The 13,076-nt window shown below is 37.1% G+C and overlaps 3 protein-coding genes across 3 annotated transcripts; 1 reads left to right on the forward strand and 2 right to left on the reverse strand.

The window, feature by feature from the left end:
* Nucleotides 1-841: 841 nt before the first annotated feature.
* On the reverse strand, nt 842-6,765 carry LOC108997434 (bromodomain and WD repeat-containing protein 1-like). Its single transcript, XM_018973715.2, has 9 exons — nt 6,232-6,765; nt 5,679-5,724; nt 5,509-5,587; nt 5,361-5,406; nt 5,173-5,271; nt 3,401-3,469; nt 2,976-3,324; nt 2,705-2,862; nt 842-2,126 (listed from the first exon to the last, which is right to left on the reverse strand). The coding sequence occupies exons 1-9, from the start codon at nt 6,694-6,696 to the stop codon at nt 1,125-1,127; spliced, it is 2,313 nt and encodes a 770-aa protein (XP_018829260.1). The 5' UTR covers nt 6,697-6,765; the 3' UTR covers nt 842-1,124.
* Nucleotides 6,766-8,002: 1,237 nt separating this feature from the next.
* On the forward strand, nt 8,003-11,052 carry LOC108997471 (transport and Golgi organization 2 homolog). The gene is made up of 5 exons (XM_018973782.2): nt 8,003-8,315; nt 8,442-8,625; nt 9,950-10,156; nt 10,461-10,655; nt 10,736-11,052. Exons 1-5 carry the CDS (start codon nt 8,233-8,235, stop codon nt 10,868-10,870), a joined length of 804 nt encoding a protein of 267 aa, XP_018829327.1. The 5' UTR covers nt 8,003-8,232; the 3' UTR covers nt 10,871-11,052.
* Nucleotides 11,053-11,659: 607 nt separating this feature from the next.
* On the reverse strand, nt 11,660-13,076 carry LOC108997472 (metallothionein-like protein 4A). Its single transcript, XM_018973783.2, has 2 exons — nt 12,892-13,076; nt 11,660-12,089 (listed from the first exon to the last, which is right to left on the reverse strand). The coding sequence occupies exons 1-2, from the start codon at nt 12,981-12,983 to the stop codon at nt 11,909-11,911; spliced, it is 273 nt and encodes a 90-aa protein (XP_018829328.1). The 5' UTR covers nt 12,984-13,076; the 3' UTR covers nt 11,660-11,908.

The following is a 13,076-nucleotide window of genomic DNA, read 5'->3' on the forward strand; positions in this document are numbered from 1 at the left end:
ATAAATATGAAAACTCTTTTAAAAAAATATTGTGAGATACAGTGCACACAAACACCGTACACTCCTTTTAAAATATCATTTCTATATGCATTCTTAACTTTTTTTAAATGAATTATTTAATTTTATAATATTTTTTATTTAATTTTTTCCTTTCTTCTTTTTTAAAACTCAATAAATACTTAATTCAAAATATTTTATTACTATTTACAAATTATTATCTCATCTCATTTCTATATCATCCCCTTAGATTAATCTCAATGACCTGTAAATTTCAAGTATTGTGCAAGCTATTTATTAAATTTATATCCAGCATTATTAGGAAACTATAGGGTCAGAGGTCCGACTTTAATCCGATGGACCCCACGGTATGAAATTTGGCAGCGTGATTTCACATTGTTGGTAACCGGAAGCCCTCTCCCCTGACTGTATTCCAATTCTATGACTAATTTATTGATTACAAGGACAGCAACCCCGTTATGCCAGTGTTGACTAATCAAAAGAGTAGCTCTCCATCCATGGGGGATCTTGACCGGGTCCATCGGATGCATTAAGTGAAAAAAAAAAAAAAAACAAGACAGACATACTCTTCTCCTCTCGGAAACTCAACCGGTTTCCAACTTCCAACCCATTGATTGCAACTCAAACTAGAAACTACTTTCCTTTGCCAGCTCTGCGCTTTTCGCAAAGGTTGTTGACAATTTCTTTCTTATTTCCGGAGTTCGGATGTCTTTTTATGTTTTTGTTGGGAGCAGGGTGAGGTAGGTTTCCATGTGAGCAGTACTGTTTTTCTTATGGTCATATACATAATAAAACAAATTCTGTTTGCTCATTTAACAAAGGATTAGAAGCACAAGATGAGCTAAGAATAACTTCTTGCTAGATAATGGTTTCCAATGTTACAAATGAAACCCCTTTTTTGCTTGTGGGCCTAAGAATCAGAATACATTAATCTGTACAAGGAAAGCCTAGTCTACTCTTCTACAATACTGTTAGGTGTGGCCCTAATCGTCTCCACATCGGAGAGACCCTCTTTTGTTCTCATAACCAGGAGCAACAAATCATAAATCCATCTTTCTATGGTTAACTTAATTAAAAGAAAGAAAAAAAAATCGACTCAATTATTCTCATAACTGCAATGCTAAATCTGGATGTGTTGAATCAACCCGGCTAGAACTAGGGGATCCAGGAGACTGAAATCTGACATTCAAGTCCGGCGGAATTGAAGCTTGTTTCTGTTGTGGTGACAATCCAGAATCAGTTCTCTGTCGTGGTGACAGCCCTTGCCAAGATGGCCGCGAATGAAGTCCTCTTACTTGGGCTGCCAATGCCTCACTGCCAGAGTTTCGCAATGAACCGCCAGAATTAGTTGAAGTTGAACTTTCCATTATCTTGTAGTCTTCCGAATTAAGGCTATTTGTAGTCGCCATATGGACTAGGTTAGTATTGGTCCTGGATATCGTGTCAAGCATCTGAGGCGACTGCAAGTTAAACTCAGCAGGCCTGCCTGCTCCAATTAGTTTCCCCCTTTGAGCCGCGATGTTAAACCCAAAGGAACCATTCAATCCAGGTTGAACTACACTGTTCTGATGAATCTGAAAGGAAGGCCTTGGCTTGATTGCACCAGTACTACTATTCAATATGTTAATCCCGGTGTGAGAACCAAGTCCTTCAGCAACTTCGGCTTTAACTTTCAGGGGTTCAGCAGACTTATTCAGAGAAAAGGGGGATGAGGACGTGGTGGCAGACGGAGGGGGATGCTTGCTTAGATGGCCATCTAAAGTTGAGTGAGTAGAGGGTACGTGCTTATTGGAAAAACTATTACCTTCAGGTGTCTCTGACAAAGCATCTCCCCTTGATTCAACAGTGCAAGGATTTGCAGTTGAAGATGGATTTTTAACAAGAGGAAATGACTGAGATGGTAACGGTTGATCAGGTAATGACGAAGGAAGTAGCAGTGGCCTCAGGGGTGTGACATCATTTTCTCCAACCCATCCAGGGCCAAACTTAACGCCCGCAGGCAAAGATCTTTCTATCTTCTTGGAAGCAACTTTCCAAGCAACAGGTCCAAGATTTGCAGCAAAGCGAGCCAGGCTCCTTGCATAACCAAGCTCTGAAGGAAGACCTACCTGATTCATATAAAAAAGCCAAGTCAACTAACCAACAAAAGTGAGATCAGACAAGATACCCAAATAACTCGTCAACCAAACAGAGCCTCAAATATTTCCAGTTGAAAAATCACTATTTCATTGGATAAAACTCCTCATAACTGTCTGTTTTTTCTCCAATTCCCCTTCCCTGTTGCCTATGGGGAAAAAAACAAACAAAAGCCGCCAGCAAACTTCTGAATAGTTCTATCTACCTAAATAGCGATTCCTCCATGGGAAATATTAGAGGTCATTGCCAACATAAATGTAGTTGAAAGGTGCCACCGGTTCAATCTAATTATCTTTTTCATTGGTTATTGGTTTCATGACTTTTATGCAACTTAAAACTGCACAACACTACTTATAAAAAAAAAACTTAAAACTGCATAACACTTAATGTATTTTGCCAACTTACAGAGTCATTTGGCTAGATCATTCTAGAACTTTAAGTTAAAAAATCCACCATGGTTTAACAGGGATTTCACGCATGACTTCACATGGTATCACTTTTTCAGCATCAAAGAATTAATTAGAAAATTTGACATCAATGTGATACATACAGCCATTAGCTGCTTTCTCTCTCCATCAAAAGTAGTTAACACAGACAGCTCCCGTCCACCAGCCAACGGTTGGGATTGCTTGTATGTCTTCCGTCTGTTGTCATCAAGTACAACTTGTTTCTTCCCATGCTTCATTTGATTACCCTTCACCATGGAACCTGTAAAATAAGTGACAACCCCTCAAGTCCCTTTGAACCTGGATCTAACCAATCAAGCAGGATGATTGAAGTTCATGGACAACCAAAAGCAAGTTAATAATCTAGTTACAAACCTGTGCGTTCATCATTCCTGTCAAATTTGTTATCAACCAACCAGCTAGTATAAACATCATTATTGCGAGAACCATGGAGTCTTCCAGACCAATCTGCTAAAGCAGAGTTGTCTGCAAGACGAGTTCCTTTTCTCATATCATAATTGGTGTTTTCTCCCCCTTTGACAAGAGTGTCATCTGTGGAAAATTCTGAACCAGCACGCTCCAAGGAAGGCTTGCCCATCGATTTTTTTAAGTTCTTAGTTGGTGGTCTTCCTCTTCTCACTGTTTTCGGTTCTGTTTCATTATCATCACTCTCTTGCCTCAAATTTTCAAAGTTCTTTTTTGCCAGCTCTTGTATGGATCGTGCCTGAAAACAGAACTAAGCTTTAGACAACCAAAAAAAATTCGTAACAACGGCAAGAGAAGTTTAAAACTGACCATACCTGTCGAAAATATATAGTATCAGGCGCATTGTACTGCATCGCGTTCGAACAGATTAAGAAAACATCTTTCTGCCAGATAATAAAATGAAAATTTCAATCTCAGGAAATGTAAGTATTGCATTCTTCCAAAATTTGCACCAAGAATGTCTTCTAGAGCATAATTCCATTAAACCATTGCAAGGCAATGCAGATTTTATAGATTTCACATTATAGTGTAATGTATCATCTTTTTTTTTATATATAAGTATGTGTAATGTGATCAACCAATTGTATATGGATTCAAACCAATTTCTCAGCAGAACAACCCGTCCAATGAAAGCTTAGTACAAAGCCTAGCACAACAAAAACTTTTTAGAAGTACATAGAACATAAGAAAAACATCAGCAGGAGACACACTACAATTAATGCAAATAATGCAGTAAATCATTTGGGTCGGTTCGGCTTGGGTCATGTCCAGAAGAATAGTGGACCTTTTTTTACTGGCAGAGAGGATTAGATTCCAACTAACAAATTGCAATAGTTTAGAAAATGGTGTGTTTGGGGAGAAAGGAATAACAGAAGTTTCAATGACTGGGAATAGACATCGGGGGAGCTTAAACTTTTTTCCGTACTCTCTTCCTTCTGACAGCTTCTATAGACTGTAATGGGCTCAAATTCATGATTTTGTTGTATCTTTTTCTCCTACTAGATAGGTAATTATCTTGTATACATCATTCGTACTTGGATAGCACCTATTGCGCTTTTCAATGAAGTTTATTACTTACCATACTTATCAAAAAATTAGCTCATGTAGACACCAAGTAATCTTAAGTTCAAACCTATTATTTTCATTCTCAAATTCATAAAAGTTAAGATCTAGCCCACCAGCCTCATTTACCATCCGAGTTATGCCCAATAGGTGTCTTGATTCTAAAACTAAATGGTTCCCAATGAGTAGTAAGAGCACAGAAAACAGAACATCAAGAGGCAACATTCACTTGGGGTTAAATGAGCTCTTGCTGTGACAGCTACACAGGAGAAACTACCAAAACAATTTATGCACAAGTGTAGTTGTAGTGAATTAGCATGAAAAAATGGGATGAAAAACCATATTTAGTATACTTGAGCCTATTGGCTTACAACCATATTGTTCAACAACAGAACTCACGTAGGGCAACTCACTAAATGCTCATCTGAAACAGATTATGTTCCCATTACTGAATGCATCTTAAAAATATATATGGATGCATCCAGAGCAAACAACTACACGTAGAAACAAAGGGAGAACGAGAAAAGATCTTATTTACCCCCCCCAAAAAAAAAAAGAACAGAAGGAGAACGAGAAAAAAACTTCATTTTATAGAAGCACAAAAACCTAGCAGCTAACGACAGATCTGCAATCTTAGCAGTACAGAACAAGGCATTTTAAATGACAAAATCAGAGAGTAAATTCCAAAGTTGGGTCCCAACAACACTAGATCCTTCAAAGATAAAATTCAATTTGTCATAACCCGCTCAAATGAAACAGGTATGGGAGGTTAACCCAGTAGCCTATGTAACCGATAAGATGCTTAATACAAAACACAGCCAACAGGAAGCAATTTGAAGTGCAAATAGGAAGACTGTTATACAGTCCATTCAGTCAGGACAGCTGAAGATGAAATTAATCTCTCGTCCCTAGAGAACCAAAATTCAATTGGAGCATTTACAGTAAATTAGCAACCTAGTGAAATACAATTAAGAAACAGGAAGGGATTGAACAAAGATAAAACCTCACAAGAGCAAAAACCAACCTCAAACTGTTCCAAGCTCGCATAAGCTCCACCAGCAAGTTTACCCCTCACGGTTTGGAAATCCATCGGGTGCTCTATCACCTCATGGTAATCAGGAAGCTGCATAGCAAATAAAAATCACTAAAAAGTAAGAAATCAATGACACAACTAACAGAACTTAATGCATCAGCATTTTTTAAAGAACTAACCTCATTTGGGTCCACTGGCTCAGAAAACACACCATAAGTGTCCTTCCTGATATTGAAAAAAAAAAAGACAAGAACATCTCAGCAAACTGAAAATCAAAAGATACATCAAATTAATCAAAAATACAGTCAGGGTAACTGATAGACACACTTTTGAAGCCTGTCGAGGATGAACTGCAACAGCTTTTTATCTGGTAAGGACGTTGAGGGTCCCGAAGCCAACCGACCCCCTGCACATAATCATACACAGAATCACCAACTAAAAAACAGCTCCTTTTTTATTTATATTTTACGCAAACGGATGTCAGATTATTAGCAAACCTTGGTGGGCGCTTGTGGGGTTCGCACCGGAAATAGATTTTTCGACCTGCAAAAAATAAAAGCAAACGTATATTTCCATTATGGGTAATGAACCAGAACCAAAGTGCTGAGAAAAAGCAAAGTAGGCTAGCATTCAAAACGTCCAAAAAGGGAAAATACAGTTACAAACTGTGAAAACAAATAATTAAAAAGAAGAATGAAAAGACAAATTTACGCTTTATCAGATTTGACAGCCAAATCATTATTAGGGTTGAGCAAGTAAATAATCGAAAAATCAAAAATAAAAACTATAAGATATAGTTGCGAAGAAAATCGATGCCATAGAACAAAAGCTCGAAGCCGGGCCAAGTCAAACCCTTTTTGGCTGAAATTCTAGAAGTCCAATAAAAAGCGAAGTCCAAAGGGTGCGAAATTCAAGGAGTTTTTCAAAGTACGTCAACGAAATAGTCCGCCAAAATAAATGTATTATCCATATTAAAAAGCCAATTTGGCGGTTTTCGCCGCGAAAAATGTTTGTTTTTCTTTTCAGGCAAAGCAAGTAGAAATTTGTTACCTTTGGACAGTCTGCGAGCCCAGATCCATTCCCGATCGCATTGATCTTCCGCTTCTTGCCGCTGTTCGAGGCGGCGTTGCTTTCGTTCTCGTCCTCTGCGTTCGAATCCGAGCCGGAAGAATTCGGAGACGCGCCGGAATCCGCCGAAGATTTCTGGGAGGGCAATCGGAGCACCAGCTTCAGCTTCTTCTCGCGGCGCCTACCGGCCAATTCGTCTTCTTCGTCGTCATCGTCGTCATCTTCGTGGGGATTAGGGTTACGGCGATTGGATCTCCGGAGAGGGGTGGGAGCGGAGGAAGGGGCAGTTCGGAAATCAGAGGTGGAATGAGGGGCAGAGCTGTGGCTTCGCTTCTGATGCTGCTGCGGTTGTTGCGGTTGTTGTTGTTCTTTGAGGGTACGCTTTTGGAGATCTAAAAGAGAAGGCCTTCCTTTCTTCTTCTTCTTCCTCTCCACTATCTTACCCATCTCGCTCTCTCTCTCTCTCTCTCTCTCTTTCTGTATCTCTCCCTGGCGAGAGACGGCCAAACAAACAGGGTGTTATTTTTGCCATTTTCCTTTTTTTTTTAAGTGTTTTGTTTTCTTATTTTATTTTATTTTAGGAAGGTGGCATGCGAAGCACGTGATGTTCGCATTGTCTTCTTTTTTGACACGCCATGATTACACGGAGGATGCCAAAATCTCGTATCCTGATTCCTCAGCTTAGAAAAAAAAAATGAAAAATAAAAAGAATCGTAACCAAAATTTTATGTGCGATTCTATAATTTCTTAGAGGAATAGGTAAGTTTCACATTTTTTTTAATGAAAAATAAAGATATTTATTATTACAAAATTAATTTTTATATAAATTTTTTTTATCAATTTTTTTTTTAAATACGAAATTTATCAATTTTATAACTATAAATATTATTTCTAATTATTTATATCTACGTGAGTTTGTGAGTCGATGGAAAACAAAAATAATTTTGTATATTTGGAAAAATGTGTAATATCTATCAAGTCACAAAAAATAGTACACAAATATTAAAGGAAAACACCTATTAAAAATATATTATTATTTTACCAACAAAAATGAACAATAAATCTAGTAAATAAATTTCAACCTCGTTTAATTACATAATAATATGAGATGATATAAAATAAAAATTAAAAATTAAAAATATTATTATTAAAATATTATTTTTATTTTAAAATTTTAAAATATTAAATTATTTATTTGAAATGAGATGAGGTCATCTCATCTACCAAACCAAACTAAATTTAAATTTTTTGTCTAAGGCTCGGTTTGGATTTATGGGACTCTAACCTATCTCCTATCATTATTATAATTTTTACGAATTTATAAATAAAATATAATATATAATTTAATTTTTTAAATCTCAAAATAATATTAATATTAAAAATTAATATTTTATTTAATTTTTAACTTTTATTTCAACTCATCTTATCTTATTTCATCTCAATTAACGATACAAACCTAACATAAATTTTTTATAAAAGATGGTCTTTTAAAAAATTAGATCAATCTCAAAATTAATTTGTACATTCTGTGAAGAACCGTAACCAATAGAATGATTGGTTGCATATTAGTAATTATTTTACCTTTTAATTTTTAGTATTGTTTTTATTGATAGTAGAAATAATTTTTCTATAATAATATTGTAATTTAAAACTTTTCATTTACAAATATGTAAGCTTGATTAGATTAAAAAAAAAAAAAATCGACGTCTAGTTCGTAGGACGAATAATATATGAATCGTACGCGTATGGATCTACAAAAAGTCAAATGGTTTGGTAAACTACCTTACCTTATCTCCATATAATGGCAAGCTGATCGGGCACGACGGGCAGGTACAGTAAACCGACAGTGCCGTACAGGAATTAACCTGTGCGGAAAGCGGAACTGAAAAGATTGGTCGCGTAGCCCAGGAGAGAGGGAGAACCGGAGAAGACCGAAATTCATTGGCTCAAAAAATTGAGGATTTTTATTCCAGCAAATTAACCATGTGTATTGCAGCGTTTCTATGGCAAGCTCACCCACTATACCCACTCGTAATCTTGCTTAACAGGGACGAATATCACAATCGGTGAGCCCGATTCTTCTTCTGGGTTTACTTATATTTTTCTCCTCTAAATTTTTGTCTGTTTGATATGATTGCGGAGGTTAACGAGGTGCTGTAATTTCTGGGTTTGTTTTGGTTTGGCATTTGAAGCCCTACGAGGCCATTGGAATGGTGGGAAGGCGGTGAAATTTTGGGAGGGAGAGATGAAATGGCAGGGGGGACATGGTTGGCTTGTAGCAGGAATGGACGGGTGGCTTTCCTCACAAATGTCAGGGAAATTCAGAAACTTCCGGAGGCTAAGAGTAGAGGGGACCTCCCAGTTCGGTTCTTGCAGGTGAGTTCATTTTTGTTTTGATCAAATTCTGGCACCCACTCTATCTGTTTGGTCTCTTTTCCTTATGAATATCATTTCATTACTTACTAAAGGAGTGAGCAAAACAATTGTACAAAGCTATCAAGAGAAAAACTGCAAAATAAACATCTTCTATACAATCTCTGTTAGGGAGTTCCTGTTTTTTCAAAACTAAAATCCGTTTAGGGAGTTCCAGAACATGCAGCCAATCCTTGTTCAGACCTTTAGCATCAATTTTAGCAAGAAAGTCTGCAGCGCCATTATCCTCTCGATATACTTGCTCAATCTTTTAGTACACATTCTGTTTCAGTTAAATAAGTTCCTCCCATATTTTAATCATCTTTCATTCACCATGCCTTTACCCTTTAACCAATTAGAAACCACCTGTGAGACTGATTCATGATCCACCAATCTTAGCTGTGACTTCAAACAATGAAATAAGCCATCCCTCATAGCTTTAACCTCTACCAAACTATTAGAACCAATTCCATAATTTGCTGAGAAGCCGGCAACAAAATTCCCCCCTGCATCCATTATAATTCGAACACCTCCACTCATCCTTGGGCTTCCAAAGATACTACCTACATTCCATTTTAGTCTACCATTTTGTGAGCCTCATCCATTTCATAATATGCACTTTATGAGCGAGTACAGCCATACACAGAAGAGCTAAATGTTGAAAAATGGAAAAGTTTATCCTTGTTATCACTGTTACCCTGGATTCATTTGAAAGTGAGTTAGCCGATAAGGCTTTAATCTTCAAAACTACAGCCTCCTTTGAATCCTTGCTAAATGTTGAAAAATGAAATAAATCCATCGTTTTGATCATTTTATCAGTGAGTATAGCTATGCTTGTTGGTTCAACCATATGGGATTTTCCTTGTATCCGCCAGTGAGACAAAGGTGTGCTAGCCACGCAATACCCAAAAACTCTTGTCATGGGCTTTCTTAATAATCATTTTCATCGATTATATAACTCTGATCGATCTAGTGTATGTCTGATACGAGACTCAGTGCATGTCTACGCAATCCTCTCTTAATACAAACTATATGTAGGCTGGCGTTGTAATTACAGAAAGCTACTTGGGTTTTATACTAGGTCATTTATGACCTATACACAAAGTCTTTATCGTATTTCTTTCCTTGTTGCATAGATTAATTGTTTGTGTGAGATGCTCAATTACTCCACTTTCACAGATGATTTAGCTTTGAGCTTTTAACCTTAGTTCCATTGTTGGGCAACTTGAGTGGGGCTGATTTCTTCTATAAGAAAATGGTTGTTATATGTTCTATATAATGTTTACAGAGCAAAAAGATGCCCATTGAGTTTGCAGAAGAACTGGAAAAGGAGGCGGATCATTATAATGGGTTTAACCTGATATTGGTTGATCTTTGTTCCAAAACCGTGTGTTATGTGACTAACAGAGCAAAAGAAGATAACAAGTTTGTTACCGAGGTGGAACCTGGGATTCACGTGTTAACGAATGCAATGTTAGACTCTCCATGGCCAAAGGTAAGAAGGTATGTTACATTCCGTCTATATAACAGCAATTGATAAATCACAAGTACAAAACTCTCAGGATAGATTTTTATTGATCCAATTGCCACTTCATTTCCTTTAACGTATATTACTCTTGATGGGTCACAATTCTGTAATCCTGAGCTCAGAATTTATCACTCCATCTGTTATTCTTTTGTAGTTTTATCTGATTCATCTTTATCAGTATACATAGCTACTCATTTATCCTGCTGTAACTTACCTCTTTATGCATGGTCTCTCCCTCTCAAATTAGTATGACTTTTCTGATCTTTTTCAGGCTCAACGACTGCATAACGATTTCAAAGAACTATTGGATAAATGCAAAAAAGAAGAACTATCCATGAAAGAAATGGTTGGAAAGCTAATGACGAACACAATTAAAGACGAAGATGAAAGCATGTTGCCTCACATTTATCCTCCAAAATGGGAATACCAATTAAGCTCCATACTTGTCGACGCAGACACTCCAATTGTAAGTTGAGATACTGGTGTGCCAATATAGTAGTTATCCTTTCTCTAACAAAATTTCTGATGTCTCTTGCTCATGCATAGGGACGTTATGGTACTAGAAGCACTTCTGCATTGTTTGTCAAAGCAACAGATGAAGTAGACTTTTACGAGAGGCATCTGGAGAATGAACTGTGGAAAGAAAAGACTGTATCTTACCGAATAGAAAAAACGAAGTGATTGGTAAGATGATAGCTGTACAAACTCTATTTGGCTAATCTCATCTGTAACAGAGTTTCAAAATGGTTTGTGAGTTAAAATGCTCAGGGTCCCTTTGGGTATATCTTTATGATGCACATTAAGAATACTAATCTCTCTTCTGGGTATAATCAATGAGCACCATGTCAGGTCATGTTAACTGCTAAAACTGAAGCGCAGATAAATCTTCAGTATTTGTGCCCGTTCTCTACTAGATCGGCATAATCTTACTCACAGCTATGAAACGGAGATAAATTTCGGTCTGTTATGCACACCACTCAGCTTTGCATTGGATAGAACTCCGTCAATTTGCAAAATTTTCACAATCCAGTTCTGATTCATCGGGAGGAATACGAGTTATAAGAAAGTTCCTTTATCAGGTGAGCAACCGAAACTGTTTTTACCATGTTGGTTTAGCCTTACTATTTGATCAATTCACGCCATGTGAGTCTCTCACATAGAGAGAGAGAGAGAGAGAGAGGCGAGTTATGTTCAAATTGGCTCGTAATGCGAGCCGAGTTGACTCGTAATGCCTCGTGAAACAAGTGATACATCAGGCAGAGATTGAAGCAGGCCAACTTGAGTGTTTTTTGTCACATCAACCCCTGGAATCTTCTAAGCATCTTACCCTTTGTTAGCTGGCTTGATGTCATAACAGAGCTGGACTGATCTGTTCCTTATTATTAGCTAGCTAGGCTCTCCCAATGTCGAGGACGGATTATCGTTTGATTCACTCCCTTCTCCGTAATAAAGAACGCAAGGGGAAAAATAATATAAGCAGAACGTTCGAAAAACATAGCTTGTAAAACAAAAGCAACAGGACGTTGATCTAAAACATAGTTAGCTTGCGTAATCAAGCAGACTCGGCACTTGCACATCTTTGAAACCATATACAACCATACACAAACACTACGTATATATGCTAGCCAGTTGCTACGTACGTACTCATCACAGATGGGCACTTTGGTTTGCTAAACTAAAAACAGATTATAATACATAGCATCTGAGTCTGATCTTTGCTCAGGTCTGGCAGGTAGCACAGGTGCAACCATCACCACACTTGCAGAAGGCCTTGCCGGAACCAGTAGTGTCCACGTTCTTAGGACATACGCAGGGGTTGCAGCCGCAGTGCTCCCCACACGAGCATGTCATATGCTCGTCTCCGGCTGAGGTAGTCAGAGGCACACTCGTGGGCGTGCACCTGTAGTACTTCACATTATCACCATATTAGAATTGCATTAATCCTCAAAACTGCTTTCACACTCCCTATATAAACAGAACATGAAATTTCTTGAACGATTTATCAAATGGGTTATCCTAGAAAATTTAGCCTTTTTAATTTTAACTGAAGATCAGGTGTACCTCAATTACCAGCTTGGGATAACCCTTAATTTCCAATCCTTTAATCTTAGGATTCGATAGAGTGCCCATAAAGGATTGGCATATTATTTCAGGAAAATGTAAATAATTCAAATTTTTAATTTTAAAGCTCATCTAGTATAATTAATTTAGAACAATATATAAGAGGCAACATATCGTGAATAAAAAGAAAAAGTAACGTTTGGATAGTAAGGTGAGATTAGATGATTTTAAATTAAAATTAAAAATTAAATAAAATATTATTTTTTAATATTATTATTATTTTTGAATTTAAAAAAATTAAATTATTTATTATATTTTAAATAAAAATTTAAAAAAATTATAATAATAAAGTAGATTAAAACGAGATTAAACACTTTCAAAAGTGGCACAAATAAAATAGAAAACAGATGGTACGTACAATATTATCATGATAAGAAGCTAGCACACCCATCAAGCTACACGCACTTCCAAAATTTCAATCTTTTAATTTAAGGAGAATTATTTATTTGTATTTAATGGAAACCACAGGAGAGAACGTTACTGACGTACGATCAACAGAGTAAAGGCATGCAGACATGATTGTAGTAGAATATATATATATATATATATGTATAAAAGATGATGTGGCAGTACTAACTGACCTACAAGCAACACCGCCCGGGCACGGAACAGGACAGCCGCAGGTGTCGCCGCAAACCGCAGAACCTCGTCCCCTTGTATCCATTTTTCGCATGCAAATGCTCAAGACTGAACTGTTACTGGAACACACGGGGCCGCAATGTCTCTCTTTTTAAAGAGAAGCTGTACTGCTGCTAGGGTAGCTGCC

The sequence above is a fragment of the Juglans regia genome, chromosome 13, assembly GCF_001411555.2.
Source record: "Juglans regia cultivar Chandler chromosome 13, Walnut 2.0, whole genome shotgun sequence".
Taxonomy (NCBI): Eukaryota; Viridiplantae; Streptophyta; class Magnoliopsida; order Fagales; family Juglandaceae; genus Juglans; species Juglans regia.

Bases quoted from the DNA above. Each gene is read 5' to 3' on its own strand.
- LOC108997471 (XM_018973782.2), top strand. From the start codon at position 8,233: ATGTGTATTGCAGCGTTTCTATGGCAAGCTCACCCACTATACCCACTC. The intron at 8,626-9,949 runs GTGAGTTCATTT...TAATGTTTACAG, and splicing joins TCCCAGTTCGGTTCTTGCAG to AGCAAAAAGATGCCCATTGA. The intron at 10,656-10,735 runs GTAAGTTGAGAT...GCTCATGCATAG, and splicing joins TCGACGCAGACACTCCAATT to GGACGTTATGGTACTAGAAG.
- LOC108997472 (XM_018973783.2), bottom strand. From the start codon at position 12,983: ATGCGAAAAATGGATACAAGGGGACGAGGTTCTGCGGTTTGCGGCGAC. The intron at 12,090-12,891 runs GTCAGTTAGTAC...GAAGTACTACAG, and splicing joins CCGGGCGGTGTTGCTTGTAG to GTGCACGCCCACGAGTGTGC.
- LOC108997434 (XM_018973715.2), bottom strand. From the start codon at position 6,696: ATGGGTAAGATAGTGGAGAGGAAGAAGAAGAAGAAAGGAAGGCCTTCT. The intron at 5,272-5,360 runs GTTAGTTCTTTA...TTTGCTATGCAG, and splicing joins AGCCAGTGGACCCAAATGAG to CTTCCTGATTACCATGAGGT. The intron at 2,863-2,975 runs GTTTGTAACTAG...CTTATTTTACAG, and splicing joins CAGGAATGATGAACGCACAG to GTTCCATGGTGAAGGGTAAT.